General features: G+C 67.5%; 1 protein-coding gene across 1 annotated transcript; it reads right to left on the bottom strand.

The window, feature by feature from the left end:
* Nucleotides 1-553: 553 nt before the first annotated feature.
* Nucleotides 554-8684, bottom strand: LOC136048178 (5-oxoprolinase-like; the record flags this gene model as incomplete). Its single annotated transcript, XM_065735662.1, has 2 exons — nt 8517-8684; nt 554-742 (listed from the first exon to the last, which is right to left on the bottom strand). Coding segments are annotated over exons 1-2 (357 nt in total), but the record flags the coding sequence as incomplete, so codon positions are not given.
* Between the last annotated feature and the right edge of the window lie 600 nt (nt 8685-9284).

Consider the following 9284-nt stretch of genomic DNA (forward strand, 5'->3'; position numbering starts at 1 on the left):
AAGATGCGCGGTCTCTGCTGGCTCTGGACGTGCAGGAGGTCCCTTCCCCCCCTCCCTCCCCTCCCCTCCCCTTTTCCCCTCCCCTCCCCCCTCCATTACCCCTCCCCCACTCCCCTCCCTTCCCCTCCCCCTCCATTTCCCCTCCCTCCCCTCCCCACCAGATCGAAGATGTGCGGTCTCTGCTGGCTCTGGATGTGCAGGAGGTCCTTTCCCCCTCCTCCCCTCCCCCCCCATTTCCCCTCCCCTCCCCTCCCCTCCCCTCCCCTCTCCTCCCCTCCCCTCCCCTCCCCCCCATTACCCCCTCCCCCCCCCCCTCCCTCCCCTCCCCACCAGGTCGAAGATGCGCGGTCTCTGCTGGTTCTGGATGTGCAGGAGGTCCCTTCCCCCCCTCCCTTCCCTCCCCTCCCCCTCCCTCCCTCCTTCCCCTCCCCTCCCCTCCCCTCCCCTCCCCCTCCCCTCCCTCCCCTCCCCTCCCTCCCCTCCCCTCCCCTCCCTCCCCTCCCCTCCCTTCCCTCCCCCCCCATTTCCCCTCCCCCCATTTCCCCTCCCCCACCAGGTCGAAGATGCGCGGTCTCTGCTGTGTCTGGATGTGCAGGAGGTCCCTGAAGCCGGCGGTGACGAGCAGCGCGGTGCGTTCCCCCGTGCGCTGCAGGAGAGCGTTGGTGGCCACGGTGGTGCCCATCCGGATCCACTGCACGCAGCCCACGTCCACCGCGCCCGCAGCGCCCACCGCCACGCCGCTCTGGGGGGAGGCCCGGACCCATAGGGACGGCTCCGACCCATAGGGGACGGCTCCGACCCATAGGGGAGGGATCGGACCCATAGGGGAGGGCTCCGACCCATAGGGGAGAGATCAGAACCATAGGGATGGCTCCGACCCATAGGGGACAGCTCGGACCCATAGGGATGGCTTGGACCCATAGGGGAGGGATCGGACCCATAGGGACGGCTCCGACCCATAGGGGAGGGATCGGACCCATAGGGGACGGCTCCGACCCATAGGGAGGGTTCGGACCCATAGGGGAGGGCTCCAACCCATAGGGGATGGCTTGGACCCATAGGGGACGGCTCGGACCCATAGGGGAGGGATCAGACCCATAGGGACGGCTCCGACCCATAGGGGAGGGTTCGGACCCATAGGGGAGGGCTCCAACCCATAGGGGATGGCTTGGACCCATAGGGGACGGCACGGACCCATAGGGGAGAGATCAGACCCATAGGGATGGCCCGGACCCATAGGAGAGGGCTCGGACCCATACGGGAGGGATCAGACCCATAGGGACGGCTCGGACCCATAGGGGAGGGATCGGACCCATAGGGGAGGGATCAGACCCATAGGGGAAGGCTCGGACCCATAGGGGACGGCTTGGACCCATAGGGGAGGGATCAGACCCATAGGGGACGGCTCGGACCCATAGGGACGGCTTGGACCCATAGGGGAGGGATCAGACCCATAGGGGAGGGCCCTGACCCATAGGGACAGCTCGGACCCATAGGGGAGGGCCCTGACCCATAAGGGACAGCTCAGACCCATAGGGGAGGGCCCTGACCCATAAGGGACAGCTCGGACCCATAAGGGACGGCTCGGACCCATAGGGGAGGGCCCTGACCCATAGGGAAGTTTGGGGTCCCACAGGGGCTCAATTTGGGGTCCCATCGGGGCTCAGTATGGGGTCCCACGGGGGCTGTCCCCCCGTATTGGGGTCTGGTGTCCCTATAGGGTCCCACAGGGGCTCAGTTTGGGGTCCCACGGGGGCTTGAGTTTGGGGTCCCCCGGGGGCTGTCCCCCCGTACTGGGTCTGGTGTCCCTATAGGGTCCCACAGGGGCTCAGTTTGGGGGTCCCAAAGGGGCTGTCCCCCTGTATTGGGGTCTGGTGTCCCTATAGGGTCCCACAGGGGCTCCATTTGGGCTGTCCCCCCGTACTAGGTCTTGTGTCCCTATAGGGTCCCACAGGGGCTGAGTTTGGGGTCCCACGGGGGCTGTCCCCCCGTATTGGGGTCTGGTGTCCCTATAGGGTCCCCCAGGGGCTCATTTTGGGGTCCCACGGGGGCTGTCCCCCCGTATTGGGGTCTGCTGTCCCTATAGGGTCCCACAGGGGCTGAGTTTGGGTTCCCACGGGGGCTGTCCCCCCATACTGGGGTCCGGTGTTCCTATAGGGTCCCACAGGGGATGAGTTTGAGGTCCCATGGGGGCTGTTCCCTTGTACTGGGGTCTGGTGTCCCTATAGGGTCCCATAGGGGCTCCGTTTGGGGTCCCACAGGGGCTCAGTTTGGGGTCCCACGGGGGCTGAGTTTGGGGTTCCCCGGGGGCTGTCCCCCCGTATTGGGGTCTGGTGTCCCTATAGGGTCCCACAGGGACTCAGTTTGGGGTCCCACGGGGGCTGTCCCCCCCATATTGGGGTTTGGTGTCCCTATAGGGTCCCATAGGGGCTCAGTTTGGGGTCCCAAAGGGGCTGTCCCCCTGTATTGGGGTCTGGTGTCCCTATAGGGTCCATAGGGGCTCAGTTGGGGTCCCACAGGGGCTGTCCCCCCCGTATTGGGGTCTGTTGTCCCTATAGGGTCCCACAGGGGCTCGGTTTGGGGTCCCCTGGTGCTGTCCCCCCGTAGTGGGGGCGGTGTCGCTGTGGGGTCCCACAGAGGCTCAGTTTGGGGTCCCACAGGGTCTGAGTTTGGGTCCCACGGGGGCTGTTCCCCTGTACTGGGGTCCAGTGTCCCTATAGGGTCCCACGGGGGCTGAGTTTGGGGTCCCCCGGGGCTGTCCCCCCATACTGTGGGCGGTGTCGCTGTGGGGTCCCACAGGGGCTCAGTTTGGGGTCCCACAGGGTCTGAGTTTGGGGTCCCCCGGGGGCTGTTCCCCCGTATTGGGGTCTGGTGTCCCTATAGGTCCCACAGGGGCTGAGTTTGGGGTCCCCCGTGGGCCAGTTTGGGGTCCCCCGGGGGCTGTCCCCCCGTACTGGGGTCTGCTGTCCCTATAGGGTCCCACAGGGGCTCAGTTTGGGGTCCCACAGGGTCTGAGTTTGGGGTCCCCCGGGGGCTGTTCCCCCGTATTGGGGTCTGGTGTCCCTATAGGGTCCCACAGGGGCTGAGTTTGGGGTCCCCCGTGGGCCCAGTTTGGGGTCCCCCGGGGGCTGTCGCCCCGCAGTGGGGGCGGTGTCGCTGTGGGGTCCCACAGGGGCTCAGTTTGGGGTCCACGGGGGCTGAGTTTGGGGTCCCACGGGGGCTGTCCCCCCGTATTGGGGTCTGCTGTCCCTATAGGGTCCCACGGGGGCTGAGTTTGGGGTCCCCCGGGGGCTGTCCCCCCCGTACTGGGGTCTGGTGTCCCTATAGGGTCCCACAGGGGCTGAGTTTGGGGTCCCCCGGGGGCTGTCCCCCCGTACTGGGGTCTGGTTTCCCTATAGGGTCCCACAGGGGCTGAGTTTGGGGTCCCACGGGGCTGTCCCCCCGTATTGGGGTCTGCTGTCCCTATAGGGTCTCACGGGGGCTGAGTTTGGGGTCCCCCGGGGGCTGTCCCCCCGTACTGGCGTCTGGTGTCCCTATAGGGTCCCACAGGGGCTGAGTTTGGGGTCCCCCGGGGGCTCAGTTTGGGGTCCCACAGGGGCCTGTCCCCCCATATTGGGGTCTGGTGTCCCTATAGGGTCCCACAGGGGCTGAGTTTGGGGTCCCCCGGGGGCTGTGCCCCCGTACTGGGGTCTGGTGTCCCTATAGGGTCCCACAGGAACTCAGTTTGGGGTCCCACGGGGGCTGTCCCCCCATATTGGGGTCTGGTGTCCCTATAGGGTCCCACAGGGGCTCAGTTTGGGGTCCCAAAGGGGCTGTCCCCCCGTATTGGGGTCTGGTGTCCCTATAGGGTCCCACAGGGGCTGAGTTTGGGGTCCCCCGTGGGCCCAGTTTGGGGTCCCCCGGGGGGCTGTCCCCCCGTACTGGCGTCTGGTGTCCCTATAGGGTCCCACAGGGGCTGAGTTTGGGGTCCCCCGGGGGCTCAGTATTGGGGTCCCACAGGGGCTGTCCCCCCATATTGGGGTCTGGTGTCCCTATAGGGTCCCACAGGGGCTGAGTTTGGGGTCCCCCGGGGCTGTCCCCCCGTACTGAGGTCTGGTGTCCCTATAGGGTCCCATAGGGGCTCAGTTTGGGGTCCCCCGGGGGCTGTCCCCCCGCAGTGGGGGCGGTGTCGCTGTGGGGTCCCACAGGGGCTGAGTTTGGGGTCCCCCGGGGGCTGTCCCCCCGTACTGAGGTCTGGTGTCCCTATAGGGTCCCATAGGGGTCAGTTTGGGGTCCCCCGGGGGCTCAGTTTGGGGTCCTCCGGGGCTGTCCCCCCGTATTGGGGTCTGGTGTCCCTATAGGGTCCCATAGGGCTCAGTTTGGGGTCTCCCGGGGGTTGTCCCCCCGTAGTGGGGGCGGTGTCGCTGTGGGGTCCCACAGGGGCTGAGTTTGGGGTCCCCCGGGGGCTGTCCCCCCATACCTGTGGGCGGTGTCGCTGTGGGGTCCCACAGGGGCTCAGTTTGGGGTCCCACAGGGTCTGAGTTTGGGGTCCCCCGGGGGCTGTTCCCCCGTATTGGGGTCTGGTGTCCCTATAGGGTCCCACAGGGGCTGAGTTTGGGGTCCCCCGTGGGCCCAGTTTGGGGTCCCCCGGGGGCTGTCCCCCCGTACTGGGGTCTGGTGTCCCTATAGGGTCCCACAGGGGCTGAGTTTGGGGTCCCCCGGGGGCTGTCCCCCCGTACTGGGGTCTGCTGTCCCTATAGGGTCCCACAGGGGCTCAGTTTGGGGTCCCACAGGGTCTGAGTTTGGGGTCCCCCGGGGGCTGTTCCCCCGTATTGGGGTCTGGTGTCCCTATAGGGTCCCACAGGGGCTGAGTTTGGGGTCCCCCGTGGGCCCAGTTTGGGGTCCCCCGGGGGCTGTCGCCCCGCAGTGGGGGCGGTGTCGCTGTGGGGTCCCACAGGGGCTCAGTTTGGGGTCCCACGGGGGCTGAGTTTGGGGTCCCACGGGGGCTGTCCCCCGTATTGGGGTCTGCTGTCCCTATAGGGTCCCACGGGGGCTGAGTTTGGGGTCCCCCGGGGGCTGTCCCCCCGTACTGGGGTCTGGTGTCCCTATAGGGTCCCACAGGGGCTGAGTTTGGGGTCCCCCGGGGGCTGTCCCCCCGTACTGGGGTCTGATGTCCCTATAGGGTCCCACAGGGGCTGAGTTTGGGGTCCCCCGGGGGCTGTCCCCCCGTACTGGGGTCTGGTTTCCCTATAGGGTCCCACAGGGGCTGAGTTTGGGGTCCCCCGGGGGCTGTCCCCCCGTACTGGGGTCTGGTGTCCCTATAGGGTCCCACAGGGGCTGAGTTTGGGGTCCCCCGGGGGCTGTGCCCCCGTACTGGGGTCTGGTGTCCCTATAGGGTCCCACAGGAACTCAGTTTGGGGGTCCCACGGGGGCTGTCCCCCCATATTGGGGTCTGGTGTCCCTATAGGGTCCCACAGGGGCTCAGTTTGGGGTCCCAAAGGGGCTGTCCCCCCGTATTGGGGTCTGGTGTCCCTATAGGGTCCCACAGGGGCTGAGTTTGGGGTCCCCCGTGGGCCCAGTTTGGGGTCCCCCGGGGGCTGTCCCCCGTACTGGCGTCTGGTGTCCCTATAGGGTCCCACAGGGGCTGAGTTTGGGGTCCCCCGGGGGCTCAGTTTGGGGTCCCACAGGGGCTGTCCCCCCATATTGGGGTCTGGGTGTCCCTATAGGGTCCCACAGGGGCTGAGTTTGGGGTCCCCCGGGGGCTGTCCCCCCGTACTGAGGTCTGGTGTCCCTATAGGGTCCAATAGGGGCTCAGTTTGGGGTCCCCCGGGGGCTGTCCCCCCGCAGTGGGGGCGGTGTCGCTGTGGGGTCCCACAGGGGCTGAGTTTGGGGTCCCCCGGGGGCTGTCCCCCCGTACTGAGGTCTGGTGTCCCTATAGGGTCCCATAGGGGCTCAGTTTGGGGTCCCCCGGGGGCTCAGTTTGGGGTCCTCCGGGGGCTGTCCCCCCGTATTGGGGTCTGGTGTCCCTATAGGGTCCCATAGGGGCTCAGTTTGGGGTCTCCCGGGGGCTGTCCCCCCGTAGTGGGGGCGGTGTCGCTGTGGGGTCCCACAGGGGCTGAGTTTGGGGTCCCCCGGGGGCTGTCCCCCCATACTGTGGGCGGTGTCGCTGTGGGGTCCCACAGGGGCTCAGTTTGGGGTCCCACAGGGTCTGAGTTTGGGGTCCCCCGGGGGCTGTTCCCCCGTATTGGGGTCTGGTGTCCCTATAGGGTCCCACAGGGGCTGAGTTTGGGGGTCCCCCGTGGGCCCAGTTTGGGGTCCCCCGGGGGCTGTCCCCCCGTACTGGGGTCTGGTGTCCCTATAGGGTCCCACAGGGGCTGAGTTTGGGGTCCCCCGGGGGCTGTCCCCCCGTACTGGGGTCTGCTGTCCCTATAGGGTCCCCACAGGGGCTCAGTTTGGGGTCCCACAGGGTCTGAGTTTGGGGTCCCCCGGGGGCTGTTCCCCCGTATTGGGGTCTGGTGTCCCTATAGGGTCCCACAGGGGCTGAGTTTGGGGTCCCCCGTGGGCCCAGTTTGGGGTCCCCCGGGGGCTGTCGCCCCGCAGTGGGGGCGGTGGTCGCTGTGGGGTCCCACAGGGGCTCAGTTTGGGGTCCCACGGGGGCTGAGTTTGGGGTCCCACGGGGGCTGTCCCCCCGTATTGGGGTCTGCTGTCCCTATAGGGTCCCACGGGGGCTGAGTTTGGGGTCCCCGGGGGCTGTCCCCCCGTACTGGGGTCTGGTGTCCCTATAGGGTCCCACAGGGGCTGAGTTTGGGGTCCCCCGGGGGCTGTCCCCCCGTACTGGGGTCTGCTGTCCCTATAGGGTCCCACAGGGGCTGAGTTTGGGGTCCCCCGGGGGCTGTCCCCCCGTACTGGGGTCTGGTTTCCCTATAGGGTCCCACAGGGGCTGAGTTTGGGGTCCCCCGGGGGCTGTCCCCCCGTACTGGGGTCTGGTGTCCCTATAGGGTCCCACAGGGGCTGAGTTTGGGGTCCCCCGGGGGCTGTGCCCCCGTACTGGGGTCTGGTGTCCCTATAGGGTCCCACAGGAACTCAGTTTGGGGTCCCACGGGGGCTGTCCCCCCATATTGGGGTCTGGTGTCCCTATAGGGTCCCACAGGGGCTCAGTTTGGGGTCCCAAAGGGGCTGTCCCCCCGTATTGGGGTCTGGTGTCCCTATAGGGTCCCACAGGGGCTGAGTTTGGGTCCCCCGTGGGCCCAGTTTGGGGTCCCCCGGGGGCTGTCCCCCCGTACTGGCGTCTGGTGTCCCTATAGGGTCCCACAGGGGCTGAGTTGGGGTCCCCCGGGGGCTCAGTTTGGGGTCCCACAGGGGCTGTCCCCCCATATTGGGGTCTGGTGTCCCTATAGGGTCCCACAGGGGCTGAGTTTGGGGTCCCCCGGGGGCTGTGCCCCCGTACTGGGGTCTGGTGTCCCTATAGGGTCCCACAGGAACTCAGTTTGGGGTCCACGGGGGCTGTCCCCCCATATTGGGGTCTGGTGTCCCTATAGGGTCCCACAGGGGCTCAGTTTGGGGTCCCAAAGGGGCTGTCCCCCCGTATTGGGGTCTGGTGTCCCTATAGGGTCCCACAGGGGCTGAGTTTGGGGTCCCCTGGGGGCTGTCCCCCCGTACTGGGGTCTGGTGTCCCTATAGGGTCCCACAGGGGCTGAGTTTGGGGTCCCCGGGGGCTGTCCCCCCATATTGGCGTCTGGTGTCCCTATAGGGTCCCACAGGGGCTCAGTTTGGGGTCCCACGGGGGCTGTCCCCCCGTATTGGGGTCTGGTGTCCCTATAGGGTCCCATGGGGGCTGAGTTTGGGGTCCCCCGGGGGCTGTCCCCCCGTACTGGGGTCTGGTGTCCCTATAGGGTCCCATAGGGGCTCAGTTTGGGGTCCCACAGGGGCTGAGTTTGGGGTCCCCCGGGGGCTGTCCGCCCGTATTGGGGTCTGGTGTCCCTATAGGGTCCCACAGGGGCTCAGTTTGGGGTCCCACAGGGGCTGAGTTTGGGGTCCCCCTGGGGCTGTCCCCCCATATTGGGGTCTGGTGTCCCTATAGGGTCCCATAGGGGCTCCGTTTGGGGGTCCCACAGGGGCTGTCCCCCCCGTATTGGGGTCTGGTGTCCCTATAGAGTCCCACAGGGGCTCAGTTTGGGGTCCCACGGGGGCTGTCCCCCCGTACTGAGGTCTGGTGTCCCTATAGGGTCCCATAGGGGCTCAGTTTGGGGTCCCCCGGGGGCTCAGTTTGGGGTCCTCCGGGGGCTGTCCCCCCGTATTGGGGTCTGGTGTCCCTATAGGGTCCCATAGGGGCTCAGTTTGGGGTCCCCCGGGGGCTGTCCCCCCGTAGTGGGGGCGGTGTTGCTGTGGGGTCCCACAGGGGCTCCGTTTGGGGTCCCCCGGGGGCTGTCCCCCCGCAGTGGGGTCTGGTGTCCCTATAGGGTCCCACAGGGGCTCAGTTTGGGGTCCCCCGGGGGCTGTCCCCCCGCAGTGGGGGCGGTGTCGCTGTGGGGTCCCACCTGGCGCAGGATGCGCCGGATGCCCTCGGTGGGGGCGTCTCCGTAGGCCGGGTCCTCGCTGAGCAGTTTGAGGACGTGCACGCGGCCGTCGGGGCCCCGCGCGAACACGTCGGTGAAGGTCCCCCCGCGGTCGATGGCGAACTGGAACCCACCGCGCTGTGCCGCCATGGCCACGCCGACCCCTGCCCCGCGGCCGCTCGGGATGTGGGCTTGGCCCGGGTCTGCTTGGCCTGGGTCGGCTTGGTTGGCCCGGTTCAGTTCAGCTCGGTTGGCCTGGGTCTGGTCGGCCTGGGTTGGCTTGGTTGGCCCGGTTCAGTTCAGCTCGGTTGCCTGGGTCTGGTTGGCCTGGGTCTGGTCGGCCTGGGGCCTGGGTCTGTTCGGCCTGGTTCTGGTTGGCCTGGTTCTGGCTGGCCCGAGTCTGCTTGGCCTGGGTCTGGTCGGCCTGGGTTGGCTTGGTTGGCCCGGTTCAGTTCAGCTCGGTTGGCCTGGTTCTGGCTGGCCTGGTTCTGGTTGGCCCGAGTCTGCTTGGCCTGGGTCTGCTTGGCCTGGGTTGGCTTGGTTGGCCCGGTTCAGTTCAGCTCGGTTGGCCTGGTTCTGGTTGGCCTGGGTCTGGCTGGCCTGGGTCTGGTTGGCCTCGCTTGGCTTGGTTGGCCTGGTTCAGTTCAGCTCGGTTGGCCTGGGTCTGGCTGGCCCGGTTCTGGCTGGCCTGGGTCTGGTTGGCCCGAGTCTGCTTGGCCTGGGTCTGCTTGGCCTGGGTTGGCTTGGTTG

Source organism: Cyrtonyx montezumae, unplaced genomic scaffold, assembly GCF_038088225.1.
Source record: "Cyrtonyx montezumae isolate F1298 unplaced genomic scaffold, pur_monq_1.0 scaffold_195, whole genome shotgun sequence".
Classification (NCBI taxonomy): Eukaryota; Metazoa; Chordata; class Aves; order Galliformes; family Odontophoridae; genus Cyrtonyx; species Cyrtonyx montezumae.